Raw genomic sequence first — 17,276 nt, 5'->3', positions numbered from 1 at the left:
AGAGTCTCACGCGAGACAGACAAGTCAGTGGTAAGATCAAAGCAAACAGATGACCTTGAAGTCGTTTTAGACGAGTCTGGAGAGTCAGGAAGAACATCAGTTTTCAAAATATTTGAAAAGACAGAATCGCCAAGAGTATCACTTTCCTGAATGTCACGATTCGCTTGTGCTCGCGTCACCACAGCACTAAACACATTTGGCAAATTCTTACCAAGTGCATCAGCCTGCGAATCATTACACGGGACATCAACCACTTGCACTACCGGCATTACCTTACCTCCAGCTATGTCATTTCCCATGATGAAGTCAACACCTTTCACAGGTAAAGAGGGACGAACTGCAACCTCAAAACACCCAGATGCTAAATCAGAAGAAACGTAGACACGATGAAGTGGAACAGGAACAAAACCCATTTCAATACCCTGCACAATCGTGCTTGTATTACACGCCGAGTCAGCACAAAAATCCAGAATATCTGATAATATAAAGGACTGAGACCCTCCGGTATCACGGAGAATTCTTACAGGTTTTCGGCTTTCGACCTTCTCATTTAACGACACAAATCCATCGAACACGAAAGGCTGAAAACAACTATCAGGAGTCGCAGGAAAACCAGAGAATGATGGAGACAAAGTTTTCACCAAAACAGAACCTCGAGGCTGAAACGATGAGGACTCTTGTCGCTCTTGTTTCCGTTTTAGAGTACGACACTCAGCCATCATATGTCCCATTTTGTGACAATAACCGCACTCTCTATTGGACTTCGGACTGGTAGGAACCCATTTATTTTTTGAATCAGAAAGATTTTCATTTTCTTTTAATGAGGGACCCCCAGAATCAGACGAACGCTTAAAAAACACAGTTTTGTGCATTAATGCGTACTCGTCAGCTAACACAGCAGCCTGTTGTACCGTGCTGACTTTTTGTTCGTTTAAATACAACGCAGTACGTTCCGGAACACAGTTTTTAAACTCTTCGATCAGCAACAATTCTCGCAATGAAGTATAATCAGTTACCTTGCACGCTTTGATCCACCGATCAAATAAAATGCCCTTTTCGCGAACGAATTCGACATAAGTTTGAGACGTACCTTTTTTCGTGGTACGAAATCGCTGTCGATATTGCTCAGGAACTAATTCATATGCTCGTAAAATTGCAGTTTTCACGGCATCATACTGCACGCTGTCCTCTAACGAGAGAGATGCACACACCTCTTGTGCCTTACCTGATAGTTTACATTGTAACATTAGTGCCCAAACCTCGGTTGGCCATCTTAATGCACCTGCAACTCTTTCAAACGCCTGAAAATACGCTTCAACTTCCTTCTCACGGAAGGGTGGAACGATAGCGATATTTTTAGCCACGTCAAAATGTGTCGAAAACGGCGCTACTACAGACTCAGATGCGGTACCAGCCGAGACAGAATTAATACTCGAATTTGACGGACCAGCCGGTGTCTCAGAATTACCCTTCAAACTAGATGTTTTAAAAGTAGATTTTTTAGGGACTTCTGGAACAGCCTGCAACTCCAACTCCCACAGTCGCACTTTTGTATCTGCATCAATTCGATACATTTCGATCTGACGCTTCAAATCATCTTGTCTCGCCTGAGCTCTATCTTGAGTCTCTAATTGTAACCGTGCTAAACGTATCTTTAAACGTGAATCTAAATGCAAACCTGGTGATGCCTCGGTGGAAAGTGAAAGAGGTTCAAATTTAGGCATTGACAAGGACGGACCTACCTCCGCGCCAGCCACAGTCACTGGAGTCACTGGAATACCACTCAATACACGTAAGGGCGAACTTCCTGCAGCTGGTGCCGTCAACTCCGCTGCTGGAAGAATCTCAGAAGGAAATACCCCCTTAGTAATCAAACTAGCCACTAAACAAGCTTTTAACTCTTCTTTACGCAGTGTTCTAGAGATAGAAATCTCATAATGTTGAGCAATAAGAAACAAATCATTTTTCCGACATGTCTATAATATTTCAACACTAGGCTGATCTATAAATTGATTTAACTCAAACGTTGCCATCTTTAAAGAAAAGAAAACGCAAAACAATCAGAATGATCCAACACTCTCTGGACCTACCTACCTCACCATTAATCTAACTATACCCTACCTAATCTTCAGAGGGTACAGATTAAGAGATCGCTCTCTCCCCCGGAATACCTCCAAAAACAACAAACTAAAATAACAAAGAAAAACAATAAACAATAAACCCTCGTCAGGACTGGCGCTAAGCACAGCCCCGCTGGTTTACCCTTTCTAACCAGAGAATATGGATCACCTGAATCAAATTAGATCAATCAAATTGCTACTACTCGAACACAAATCCTGGACGACAAAATCCCGGACGAGCCCCCATTTATGTTACGAACCCGTGTTGTCAAAATGCTCGTTTCAAAAGGGTTCAGCAACATAAAAGGAGACGCAAGGCAGAGAGCAGTTTAAAACATTTATTAAGACTAATAAATGACTGCACAAACTCACGTCTCTCAATTTTTCTCTCTCTTCACATGTAAACACACATTTATTCTACACTAAAGTCAACACAGACATAACAAACACTAACAAAAAGAAACAAAATAGTAGCACAAAAGACAAAGAACACAGCTTGAGTTGACCAGCGGCTAGGCATCATGACACGCACGGAGTCACCGTCGCGTGTCTCACCCTCCTTCACACTCCACTTATATGCTCAGCACGAGCCATCAGAGCAACGGGCCACAGGTGCGCAAGGGCGGAGCCTACACTCAGAAAGAAACCCCCAATTAGAAAACGAAACAAACACACAAATACACACAGGCAACACCCATAAGGCTGAGGCCGTAACAATTAACTAACATGAACTAACCATGAGCAATACATTTGTTACTGTTTTTGTTAATCTTTGTTAACATTAGTTAATAAAAATGCAGCTGTTCATTGTTTGTTCCTGTTAGTTCACAGTGCATTAACTAATGTTAACAAGATTTTAATAAAGTATTAGTAAATGTTGAAATCAACAAAGATTAACAAATGCTGTATAAGTGCAGTTCATTATTAATGTTAACTAATGAACCTTATTGTACGCATGCTTTGTGAGCATAATACTTTTTATATAATTATATATTATGGAATTGTTAACTAATTACATTTTAGTATATCTTTTATGTTTTTTGTTTGTTTGTTTTTAATTAGATTCATGGTCATGTTGCAAAGTTGCCTAAATCACAAAATAACGTGCAACCAAATAAGCCACCATTACTGATGGAGATTTTAGTAGTTTATTTTAAAATGATCAGTCGACTCGGATTTGAACCTGTGACCCTGCTAACATAAAACAAGAAATGTCAAGCTACACCTCATACTCGTACTGAAATTCTAGATTCGCTCCTGGAAGAGATGTTGCTCCTCATGGCCCCTGTTCTTTCTGTTTTCTTGTCACTTTCTGACTGCCAAATTTTTGGGGGTATTCTGTTCCACATGTCTTAAAGTACTCAGTGTACACAATCTTGAAGTTTGAGGTCTATCTGAGTTCTTATTAATATTTTATGGCCTTTTGGTTTGTCCACTGCAGCAACAGGTTGTTACTAACAGCACTGTATGTACTCTCTTAGGAAGGTGAAACTTGGTTCACTGCATTTTTATAGGCTTTTATTTTCCTTGTTCTGCAACAGTTATCCCAATCACAATTATACTCTGTGTGTGTGTGTGTGTGTGTGTGTGTGTGTGTGTGTGTGTGTGTGTGTGTGTGTGTGTGTGTGTGTGTGTGTGTGTGTGTGTGTGTGTGTGTGTGTTGTGTGTTGTGTGTTGTGTGTTGTGTGTTGTGTGTGTGTGTGTGTGTGTGTGTGTGAATATTTCCACAGCCAAATGTGATTATGAGCTGGCCATACTACCAATTAATTGGCTCTGAAATCCTGCTGTTCGTCGCACATCTCGCCTTTGCTTGAAGAATATAAATAAATAAGTAAATAAATATATAAATAACAACTACACAGAATGAAGAATCAAAGCAGGTTTCCTCTAGGCAGATGTTAAGCCAATTATGAGCATATAATGTTAGTGACCATTCAAAGTGAGACAAACACCTTCAACCCTGATTGGGTATATAAATTGTGCGTTTATTAAGCTCATCTACACACTACCTCGGTGTCTGCTTTTCTGCTGACACAAGCTACAGTACTAAGAACATAGAGATAAACCAGGTCTAGATGAAATGCAAAGAGACCAGAGCCCTTGTGGCTCAGGGTACTGAGAGAAGAAAATCTCATTGGAGATGGAATATTGATGAATTTCACAAACACTCCTTTGGATTAACTGCAAATTCACAAGCCACTGACTCATTTTGATGTCAGCAGCCACTGTTGACTTTGCACTTTAAATATGCAGAAAACGTAACTAAAAAATAAACCTTTCAACTATTTGAACATTATGAATAGACCGTATTTGATGCAGAAATATGAATAATTGACAAAAAACAAACAAAAAAAAAAACATTGATCTGAACTGGTGCATCAAGGGTTTATTAAAAACAAAACAAAACAAAAAAAACAGTAAATGAATAAGAACAATAAATTAATGTGTTTAAAATTGCATAAGTATGAACTCTCATGTTTAGGCACATTCATTTATTGTTCTTATTCAGTTATTGTAATTTCATTGAAGACAATTTTTAATTTATTACTGCGTAACTTCTCACATTATTTGAAATAAATAATTGAATTTAATGTTTTTTTTTTTTTATATAATTATTTGGTAGTTCAACGGTACAGTACATATCCTGTATTGTCTCTTAATAACTATGTGGTAGTTGGAAGAGTTGGGGGTCGAGGGTGAGGAGAGGTTACAGTTTAAAGTATTTTTAGATTAAGTATAGCTTGTAACTTCACAACTTGCTGATTTATGAGTAATGAGAGATTTATTTATTTATTTACTTATTTTTTGTTGTATGCCAAAAGAGCAAAAATCCCTGAAGGTTTTACCTCAAAAGAAGAATTAAACTGTATTTAAAAAGTTCCACCATCAGGTTCCATTTATAGAATCGTCTGAACAAAATTGCATTTTGATGCTTAATTTTAACAGCCTTTTCTCTGGGGCATAAACAAAAATACACATTTATGTCTTTGACAAAAAAAAATATATATATGCTCTTCATTTTAATGTCTTTTAGTCTGATACAAAAAAATAAAAAACAGAAATTGTACCTCAAACTTGTATGACTGACTGTTTCTGTGGAAAACAAAAGAAGATATTTTGAAGAATGATGGTGTCCAAACAACATATACCACATTCACTTATATTGTATGGACGAAACAAAAAAAAAAAAAAAAAACACTCAAACCTTTTGTGTTTCACAGAAGAAATCATACAGGTTTGGATCAACATGATGAAGATTTTTTTTATTATTATTTTTTATTTTTTTTTGCTTTTTTAATGCGTTCATATTTTGTGCTTAACAGTCTCACAGAAAGTACATGAAGAAGCATAAAAGACCAGGGAGACAAATAAACATTTGACTTGAAAGTCTATTTTATGTCATGCACAGCTAAGTGTAACAGAGTCCAGCTAGTAGGAGCTGTGTGAGTAAACCTCACTCCCCTGGCGTCAAGAGGCGCACTAGCAACTGACGCCAGAGACGGCGGTCTTTAGTCCTTGTTAGTGCGCCCGCCTTCCTTGCCGGAGACGCCGGTTTATTCCCGATCGGAGAGGGGCAAGTAGGACTGGATGGGTTACATCGGTGCCGTGACCCGGATGGGAATTAGGTTTAGGGGAGTGAGTGTAACAGAGTCCAGCTAGTAGGAGCTGTGAGGATTGATTTGTTTTACCAGCACAAAATAACCAAAGCAGCAACAGACATAAGTGATTTTTCAATAGTGAGAGAGCAACACCACATACAAAAAGGAAAACTTATAGTTACCTAGAAAGCACTGACTGTCTGTGACTTATGAGGAGTAAACCTCACTCCCCTGGCATCAAGAGGCGCACTAGCGACTGACGCCAGACACTGCGGTCTTTAGTGTTCTTGTTAGAGTGCAGTTTGATTTGAGTCCCGCTAGGCGTTGGTGAGTAGGACCCGGAGGGGTTACATAAGCAGTTATCTTCAGGTGGAACTCATACATGTGTTTTATTTCTCTATAATTGGAAGCCGTTAATACTCTTTTCTATGTAGAAGGAGTTGTGGGATTTGCAAAAGATTGCATGTCTTGCCCGTTGTGTGCAGGGGGTGATGAGTGTTCACTGCAGTTGCCTGGTAATTGTGCACGCACAGAGAGGCATTGATTGAATCGTTGCTCAACAAAGCAGAAACTGCTTATTGAGCTAATGTGCTAGTGTGTTGGGGTCAATTTCACAATGTCACTTTTAAAGTATAGACTATGGAGAGTGGTAGGCGTGTCAGAGCGGATTGTGCCAGCGCTTTCATATTCATTTTTATGTGCTTGAACATGCAGCTTTCATAACCTAGCCTATATGTGCTAGTTAATGTGACTGTATAAGTCACAGACAGTCAGTGCTTTCTAGGTCAGGGGTTCCCAAACTTTTCCATGCCAAGGCCCCCCAAATACCACTAGGTTCTGGCCAAGGCCCCCCTTTTGCAGGATGTGTTTTTGAACCCATCGACAATACTACGGCACGTGTAGAAATAAATAAATAAAACATCTAGGTGAACATCAGATTATGTGATGGTGTTTGATACCAGAAAGATTATGCACCGATTACAATTTTCAAGGCAGATTCCGATTTTTCATTGAGTTTAACCTGCCGATACAGATTTTAGTCGATTCTGATTTAATTTTTTCTTACCACTTTACAGCACACACAAATATTATATATATATATATATATATATATATATATATATATATATATATATATATATTAGGGCTGGGAATCGATTAGAAAAAAATAACTAATTACTTGCACAATTTGCTGTAATTAATTGCAATTAATTGCATTTCCTCCAAACTTGTAATCATCAATAATTAAAACTTAGAATCACCAGAAAAAAAGGAACAGAAAATAGCCCTATATTAAAATAATATTAAACATCAATATATCAATGTATTATTCTTTTTCAATAATCAATCAACATAATCAATTTAAGATTTTTTTTTTTTTACTAATTATAAAAATAAACTATAGTCCTAAAAAAGCTATTACACAGAGCATGTGATCAGAGCAGGTCATTTCAAAGGAATAGTTCACCCAAAAATTAAAAATTCTGTCCTCGTTTACTCTTCCTCAAGTTGTTCCAAACCTTTATGACTTTCTTTCTTCTGCTGAACACAAAAGAAGATATTTTAAAGAAAGTCGGTAACCAAACGACTGATGGACCCCATTGACTTCCATATAGGGGAAAAAAAAATACTATGGTCAATGGGGACCAGCAACTGTTTAGTTACAAACCTTCTTTAAAATATCATCTTTTGTGTTTAGCAGAAGAAAGGAAATCATACAGGTTTGGAACAACTTGAGGGAGAGTAGGCTAGGCCTAAATGACAGAATTTTAATTTTTGGGTGAGCTATCCCTTTAACATTGTTGCCCAGCATGCATAACAGCGCAGCAAACAGAAGTCTAGAGAGAAATTTCACCTTATTTGAGCGGACTTGCTTTTCCAGTGCGTGATCGGTACATGATTGGAGCGTTTGGGCCGTGAACGACAGAGCAGAACGCGCAGCGCGCCGACACACACACACACACACGGAACGGAGAGTGCGGCGGCGCACACGGAGCGGAAAAGACCCGCTCATTAAAGCTGCTCAAGAATGAAACCCGATCCACGTATTTTCGGCTTTTTAATAGCAGCCGCAACAGGAAATCATTAAAACGAGGCAAAAAAAAGGTGCTGCGTTAAATGCGTTATTTTTTTAACGCGTTAAACATTTCAAATTAATCGCAAAGATTAACGCGTTAATTCCTCCAGCCCTAATATAGCCTATATATATAATAAAACACCACTTTTACCCAAACTAATTAATAAAAACAAGTTTAAATTAATACATTTTCTATAAATATTCTTGTCTTCATTTTCTTTAGTAGGCTATGTCAGAAAAGAAAATGAAGACAAAAATCCTACTCCAGTTCTTGTTCAAACACACTATACATGCAATATGTGCATTTTAGGTACTTTTTGTGTGAAATCATATTTATTTTGTCCATCAAAAGTGTGCCTTCACTTTAATTGAGCGTGAGCAGCGCAGCAAAAATAGACTCGGCGCCGAAACCCTCCGTTCACTACTGCTCATGCGACGCTCCTGCTTGACGCTCACGCGCTGCTCCTGCTCGCGGTGTGAATGCACTCACTGAACATGCACGCCGAAAAAAAATCGTGCTGCTCGCGCGCCGCTCGCGGTCTGAAACGGCCGTAATTCACAAGGTTTCCTACATGTGCGTTCTGTGTGCATGTGTGATGCTGATGTTGCGCGATCATGTTATTCATGCGGCGCCCGAGTGCATTTGAATCAGCATATGTCAGACTGAAAATCACGTGAAAATCTGCCAATTCTTGTCACTAGCCGATCAATCAGTTCATCTCTAAAATATTAACATTAAAAGTATAATGTTAAGATAGGCTATGCAACAAATTATTATAATGTTATTTCATAACAATACTCATATTAGCAAATATTTAATATTTTATATAAATATATATTTTTTTACTTTTTTCCACTTTTTTTCCCCAACTTGCTGCGGCCCCCCTGGCGCCCCCTGGCGGCCCCCCAGGGGGCCGCGGCCCCCACTTTGAAAACCCCTGTTCTAGGTAACTATAAGTTTTCCTTTTTGTATGTGGTGTTGCTCTCTCACTATTGCAAATCACTTATCATTTATGTCTGTTGCTGCTTCGGTTATTTTGTGCTGGTAAAACAAATCAATCCTCATCAGCATAAAATCAGTTCTCTAGAATCTGCTGTTGATATATTGCGTGGTAGGCAGTTTATGGGTGCTTTGATTATTGCGAACACATGCAACAATATTTATTCACCTTGCCATTTTTGTCCTCTCGCAATCTTAGCCTCAGATGTATTGTGTTGCTGTACTGAGCAATTTTGAGAAGAATATAAACATTGGATTTAGCAGAGTTTTGTTTGAGGCATTAATAGCAAGTTTGATAGATAAAAGAAATGAGTCATATTTCTAGTAATATGTACATAATAGTATATTTATAACTTTTGGATGGACACATTTATTCATACTGTATGTACATACACAACCATTTAAAAGTTGGTAAGATTTTTTTCAAATGTTTTTGAAAGTATCTTATGCACACCAAGGATAAGAGGATTTGATCAAAAATACATTAATACATTATTACAGTTTAAAATATCAAAAAATCTCAAATCTATGTTAATATTAAATGGCAAAACAGAATCTTCAGTGTCACATGATTCTTCAGAAATCGTTCTAATATGCTGATTTGGTGTTTAAGAAATGCTTCTTATTATAATCAATGTTGAAAACAATCATGCTGCATATAGTGTAAACCGTGATTTTTCTTTTTAAGGTTCTTTAATAAATAGAAAGTTCAGTAGAACAGCATTTATTTGATTTGATTTTTCTTTTTTTTTCAGTGTCGGTCTAAGCAGCACATATCTTCAACTGGTTGCTTTACATGTCGGTCAGATGGTTTCTCTGGCTAGAATTAGCTGTAAATTGGACCAGATTTTGTCCTTAAATGATATTATTTATTAGAGATAGAAGGGGGAAAAAAAATGTAATTGAATTTCTTTCCTCACCAAGTTACATGAACAGCATTTGCTGCAATATTCCACTTTCTTTTTGTATCTCTCTCTCTCCTCTCTCTCTTTATCTCTGGTTCAGTGGAAATGGAGACAAAGAGAAGAGAAATGGAGTGAGGGTCATAGATGCAGACGTAACACGAGAACCATCTCTTGCTGTTTCAGCACTCGGGCAGGATATAGCGACATTTAAAATGGTTAAAGCAGTCAAACTGCAAGGGTGGCACAGTCAGTCCTGTGAGTTATAGACTGAAGATGACAAATGCAGTGGGACCATGGGGAGAACGGTGTGTATGAGGGAGCATCAGGATCTGTGCAGAATACTTAAAGTTCCGCAATGCCAGTAGGGATTTCTTTTTAAGAAAGAGAGAACTGTTATGAATTCATGATTTATGTATATGCAAAATCCGAATGAGTAAGTGGAGGGTTTTTCTTCATTTGAACAGTTCTGGTGGACCAGCGACGGGTGAATCTAGTTAGCATTCTAGCTCATATCCATGCCACTCGTTCAGTCAAGTTAATTAATGTTTAAGGGAGCACTCAACTCAGTCCTGGTTAAAATCACACAATCTCAAGTGTACATTTCTCTCACCTGCATTACTGTTCATTAATATGTATGCTCATAAGTACGTGTGTGTGTGCGCAACAAACATCTTGCTCTCACATGCTCTGGCATGTGCAGTGACGAAACTGCTCTCCTAATCAGTGCTGATGTAATCAGAAGTCAGCCCACCTATCTCACTCGCTGCCTCTGTTTCCCTGCACTACTGAGACAGATTTCCCCACTGCAGTGCACTCTCCCTGCTAACAGGTCATTGCCATTAGGAGAGATTATCTTCCAGTATGGGCACTTTGTGTATACGCTTGTATACCCACAAATTAAATTGCATTAGCATAGCTTTCTTGGTCAAAACAGATCATTGAATAGACTTAAAGAGATAGTTCACCCAAAAATGAAAATTCTGTCATCATTTACTCGCCTTCATTGTCGTTCCAACCCTGTAAGACTTTCATTCATCTTTGGGAGACAAATAAAGATATTTTTAATGAAACTGTCTGTCCCTCCATTGACAGCTATACACAACTACCACTTTGACACTTCAAGAATTTCATAAAGAGATTGATTGTAAAACTAATCCATATCAATTGAGCGGTTTAGTCCAAATTTTCCGAAGAGACTCAATCACTGAACAGATTGGATTTAGGTTAGGCAGTCTGGTGGTATAATAGATTTTAGATCAAAGGTTTTGTATAAAAGATTTCGGTTTCCCCCCAAAATGTCCGCCTAGAGAACTGACTTGCCTGAGACTGATGTCAATATGTCTTGTATACATTGATGTAATATAAATATTTTGAAGCTTGACAAATTAGGTTTTGTCAAAATGGGTCAATTACAATGTTTTGTTATGGGTTGTATTAATGTAAATGGGTTGAATATTACACTTTGAACAATTCAGTAATGCTTTGTATACACCATAATTTTCCATAATTTTAGGAGTTATGACATTATAGATATTTAACTTCATGCTATTACAGCAAATTGAAACCCTAATTCTGTATTGTAAACTTTTTGGAAGATAAAAATATGCTAATAATATTAATTCAGGGTGTATACAGTATGTTACCGGCAAAGTGTGAAATCCCGGTATTGTATAGAATGCCTAGGCAATGTATAGAATGCCTGATGGTTTTTGCCAAAAATACATTACCTAATTCTATACATTACCTAGGCATTCTATAGAATGCCGGATTACACACTTTGCTGGTAACGTATACACTACGTTTTAAAATTATTATTATTATCATTATTTTAAATATTATTTACACATCATTTATTAAAGTACTACATATTTAGAATGACTGTTTAGTATTGTAATACATTTTAAAATGCAATTTATTTCTATGGTGGAAAAGCTGAATTTTATTATTATTTCCAAAAAATGTTAAAAATATTTCTGATGAAGGACATGAAGTTTAGACAATATAATTTGTTTTAACAATAGTATACTTTTAGCATGAAAAAATCTCAGTGGATTTCTCTGATATGTAGTATATTATATGAAAAACAGTTTAAAACATTTCTTTTGTTTCATTCTCCCATTCTAGCCCTTCCAAGCTACACCTGTGGAAATCCAGGCCAGCTGCTCAACGGCATGCAGCAGGGCTCTACTTTAAACATCGGGGACAAGATCCGTTACAGCTGCAACCTGGGTTACGTGCTGGAGGGCCACACTGTGCTCTCATGCCTGGCCACCTCCTCCGGCACCGCTGCCTGGGACTTCCCCCTGCCGTACTGCCGAGGTGAGTCCGGGTTGGGACTGAACCTCCTCAAGAGAGTCTCAAGAAAAGGTTACCTAGTGTCTGTGTCAGGGCTGACAGATTTCCCAGCATTTAGTTGCAGGTTGGCTGCACAGTTCTGTTTTTCCTGGATGAGACGCAGTAGACACCCCCGAGGTGATACCTGCCGACGTGTGAAAGCCGCACAGGCGTGTTGTGTAAGACAGCGGGGTCATGTGATAGCGTGTTAGCCGTTGCCTGAGGGGAAGGGACATCCAAATGCTCTCCGTCATGATACTCTGAAAACATGCTGACAGTTCGCGGCCAAATATTAACATGATGCGAGCCCCCATTGACATCTTAAGTCCAGTCAGTTTGATGCAAAGCACAGGCTCATAAATATGCATAAGTGAACTCTGTATACTGTATGTATGCGTTTATTTTATGAGAGGCATATTCACATATTCATGACAGTCTCATAAAAACATACACAGGTCTTGCAGTTAATAAAACAAGGACAAAGTACTCCACAGATAATAGCATGTATAATGTATTAGTGCATATGCGAGGGCAATGAGTAGCTGCGGTCTCCAGATCGAGTGTGAGTGTGTTCTCGCAGGCCAGTATGAACCAGGGCCATCTGTGCCCGGGCTGGGGGACAGGAAGCCCACGTAAAGACACACATGCTCAGGCACGCAATGCCAGAAAGAGACCCCTTCTTGCCAATGCTTCCTCTGAATTTTAACAATCAAATATTTATGTAAATTTGCAGTAAATATTCCTTATTTACATGCAGAATTGTTCAACTTTTTTTTTTTTAAGAAAGGTACAATGTGGTAATGCATTTTATTTTATTGTATTATTGAATTTCTTCTGGATGTTACCATTTGAATCTATTTATTTATATATTATGTTTTATTTGTTATTTAATATATTTTTTTTCTTGAGGGTTATTATGCTTTTTTTATTTATTTATTTTTTAATATTCACAACAGCATTTTAATGCCATGTTAAATAGTAACAAAAAGTATTCTCTACAAGATTAAACTTCAGATGACAAAGTAGCCACAAACTTCAGTCTTTTAATTCTACAACATTATTCTCATGATTTTTCCTGTATTATTAAAATATTGCAAATTTATACTTGTAATGTTATGACTTTCCTATTTTTATCATTTAATGTGGCACTATATTCTATGGGCCAGATTTACTAACTGCTTGCACCAGCGCAAACCCTCTTTTGGCTTAAACTACTGTCAGGATTTACTAAACACACGCAGTGAAAAATTAGCACTGAAAAGGCAGTGACAAATATTTATATTCCCACAAATATTGAACAGACTGTCCATTAGAGAGAAGCATAGGCATGCAGTAGAGAATATAGCGCTACGGGATCCAACCGCAAAAATAAGTAAATAAACGGCCTACCTTTTTTTGCTTTTAAGTAACTGAAGAACAATGTTCAAAAATGAAGAACTCTTCGCCAACTGGCTAATGTTAAATAATATTAATAAAAATAAAAAAATCCAACTTCTCCCTGATCCTCTGCATGGTCAACTGTCACCTGTTAATGCACGTGAGTGACGCGTGCTTATGCGTATTGCGTTTGTGTTGCTTAGGGGATGTATAATATTTATAATATGATAAATATAACACTATTTCATACACACTATGTGACGTGTGCTCTGCACGTATATTATGGGCACAATGAAAGGAGAGAAGCTAAATAAGCCCGAGTCCGACCCGAGCCCGATCTGTAAAACAAAAAATGGCCCGAGCCCGGCCCGAATGGGCTTAGATCTTAAACCAGACGCTAATTTGCGCAGCTCTTGATAGATTGCATTGGTCATTATAGAAATGACCCGGCTGTGTCTGTGTTCTTTAATTTGTGCGTCGTCAGTAGATCACGCACAGAACTTTTTTGGAATTGCGCTCTCACGCTGATTTGCCCTGTTTAGTAAATCTGGCAGTACATTTTCAGTCGGCTTGGAAATCATATCTACTCTGTATCCTCTATCATCTTTTATCTTTTATCTCTCTCCCATTTGAATAATTTTTAGATTAATTAACCATGCAACCGATGCCAAACGGATTTTTTTCCCTGTACACATCTAGAGAAAACAGCAAATCAACGGCCTTTGTAGCCGGGAGCAGAAAGCCTCCTCTCGGGCTCTGATTATGGCTGGCCAGAATGTGGCAGGAGGTTGGGTCATTTTCCTTAAAGGAGTCACACAGTGTCAGAAAGGCTTCTCTGTCCTCATTAGTGCTCATCTTCCAGGCCTCTTCTTTTAAACACAACACTCAGACTCCAGTCTGCCTTATTTGCCATTTTCTATAGAGCATATTATAAATATTTGATCTAATAAGCTTAGATGTCTATATTTATATGCATTAATAAATACCCTCCCAAATGAATACCCACATTCAGATCTCTGGCCTCTAAGCCTCTCAGCATGGTCTGTATCCTCACATCCTTCTCAACCCCCTCATTCACTCGCACTGTGCGAATACATTCAGTATTCCGCATTCAAAACATCAAAATGGCGGTCTGCTGGCATGCCACCCTCCTCTGTGGCACACTGAACAGGATGATTGTTCCAGAAGCAAGATAAGAGAAAAGTTGAAGTCGGAGGGACTGGTTGGATCTGTTCTTCCTCCAAAATCCTTTTCTTTTGCCTATTGTTGTTTTCTATCAGTGCTTGCCTTGGCTCTCGGGTCTCAGGGTGCCGCTGCACACCACTCGCTGCTATGTTACCATGGCAGCCGCAGAGCCCGAGGAAGGCAGTATGAAGAGATGAAACACAAGCAGGTAGGGTTGGGTATCGTTTGTTTTTTTTTTAATACCGGTGTCAAATCGATACTTTTAAAATGGTACCGGTGCCTGAACCAATACTTTTAAAAAAAGAACTTCAAAACGATGGTGAATAACATTAAAAACCTGCTTTTTCTATTGGAAATTGACTAAAAAAAATGTAATACCATGGCAATTAATGGTTGCCCTATACTCTAGATCAGTGGTCTTCACTATTTTATTCATGAGAGCCGCACTGATAGGACAAAGTCAGTAGGAGAGCCATTTTTACCGCGAAGTATAAAAAAGTTACATCCAGTCATAAATACTATGTCTGCTTATCAATCTGTCACCCCTGAACATACATGCAATGCAATAAATACAAAAGGGTGAAAAAAAACAACGTTATTTATGATTTATCAGTCAAATTTGTAACTGAGACAAGATGATTTCCCTTGGAAATCAGGATTTCCAGAATATATTCATCATGGAATGACCTTAAGTTATTTATTTTTTTCTACATTAGCCTATAGACCTAAATCACAAGATTCAAATCGGAATCGATTTTTTTGACATGCGCACACTGCACAAATATACAAAGTTTCCTGCTGTTGTCGCTTAACCATTCTCCTACATTGGTTTTAAACAGCACACTTAATATTAATCCAATTCTGGTCATAATTTGGAGACTTTGAACATATGAACCGTTGTGCCGTGCTGTTTGTATTTATCATGCAGTAAAATTGCCCAAAACCAGTCGTCTGTGGATGAGAATCTGAAACAAGGACTGGTGAGCCGTTGTCCTGCTTCACTTCACAGATGCTGAGTGAAAGGAGAATTATAGAATGACAGGACACTCATTTATATGACACTTTATTCATCAGGAGAACAGCTCGTTCAGCGCGTCATATGTCGTCCTTTCAGTTTCGGTTTTCAATCGATCAAGTGTTTACATTTTCTCTCGATAAACCATCCATTTCAATCTGATCGAAATTATTTGTAATAGAGCTGGCACTTTGAGTTTTTAATGGGTTATGTTATAGCCCTACTTGTTTTTAATGTTTTTATGAAATATCTGTAGTGACTGCATGATCATATTAGATCAGATCATATACCGTATTATTTACCACCATGCGAGCCACAAATTAAAGCTTGGCGAGCCGCGCAATGAGTAACACTGCTCTAGATTATTGTACATTGTACTTACCATGGCATTATATTGGTTTTGCTGTGATAATAACAACAGGTTGTTATGCTTTTCTCTTTTTGATACATTTCTGGGGTTCTTAGAATCAGAAGTCATCATAGTTGGGTATACTTCTACAGTGATAAACGAGAGAGGACAGCAAATATGATTTTTATGTGTCCAATTGCTAAAATAGCTAAAGGAAGAAAAGAAAAGAAAAATCAATGATGGCGTTTCCATGACTTTCCAAAAGAGGTAATAAAAATAATGATTCCGACAGGCAGAAGAGAGAAAAATTACCAATTTACTGTTATTCCCTCAGCTTTTGTATTAGAAACTCTCTTGCAGCAGTTAACTTTTTCTCTTTTTTTTAATTTATTTAAATGGCAAACTACTAAATGCTCAAATGTTTGAGGTCGGTCAAAGTTTTTAAAGTTGTTTTTAAAGTTTGGTTTCTAAAGTTGTTTTTGAAAGAAGTCTCATATTTCCAAGGCTTTATTTACTTAAAATACTGTAAAACAGTCCTATTGTAAAATATGATTAAAATTTTAAATAACTGTTTTACATTTCTTTATATTTTATGTAATGTATTCCTGTGATGCAAAGCTGAATTTTCAGCATCATTTTATATACTGATTTGTTGTTCAAGAAACATTTTAGTATTATTATCATCCATTTCAAAAACAGTTGTGCTACATGATATTTTTGTGGAAACCGTGATGCATTTTTTTTCAGGATTCTTTGATATATAGAAAGTTCAGAAGAACAGAATTTATTTGAAATAGAGATATTTTGTAACATTACAAATACTTTTATGTAGCAAGGACATAATTGAACATGAGTGACTGTAAAGGCATACATTTCTTAAAAAAACAATACAATAGTGTATGTAGTGAATTGTGATTGGTTGTCTTTCTTTCTATTTGCATAATGTATTGTGATCGGTCTTGTATTCCTTACATATATGTAATCATTTATTGCACTGTAACACTATTCATTTACCTTTTTTTTAAAGCACATGAAGCAAAAATCAGATTTTTAATAACACTAAGGTTTTTGCAAATACAAAATATTTTTTTACAAAGCATTTTATAAATATTAGCAGTTTAGACATGAAGTCACAAAGTCTCAACAAGATCAAACGACCAGACTGCAAGGCAGAGCTGAGGCCAGTGATCGGCGTGTTCTACTGAAGTGTGAAGGAAACTCTCGGCTGGAATACCAATAGCCAGTCCTCCCTCCGAACCCTCCCTCCCCTGCATCCATTGCACTTTTTTTCCCCTCTCCATCCCTCTGTTCCAGA

General features: G+C 37.6%; 1 protein-coding gene across 1 annotated transcript in view; it reads left to right on the top strand.

Annotated features, from left to right (window-relative positions):
- csmd2 (CUB and Sushi multiple domains 2) overlaps window positions 1–17,276 on the top strand; it is a 323,103-nt gene that overhangs the window by 100,708 nt on the left and 205,119 nt on the right. The window contains 1 exon segment of the mRNA XM_081376365.1: window positions 11,826–12,020. Coding sequence (XP_081232491.1) covers window positions 11,826–12,020 — 195 coding nt within the window.

This window comes from Scardinius erythrophthalmus (genome assembly GCF_964197995.2).
Source record: "Scardinius erythrophthalmus genome assembly, chromosome: 10".
NCBI lineage: Eukaryota > Metazoa > Chordata > Actinopteri > Cypriniformes > Leuciscidae > Scardinius > Scardinius erythrophthalmus.
The sequence above is the reverse complement of the archived record's forward strand: the minus strand, read 5'-3'. Positions and strand labels throughout refer to the sequence as shown.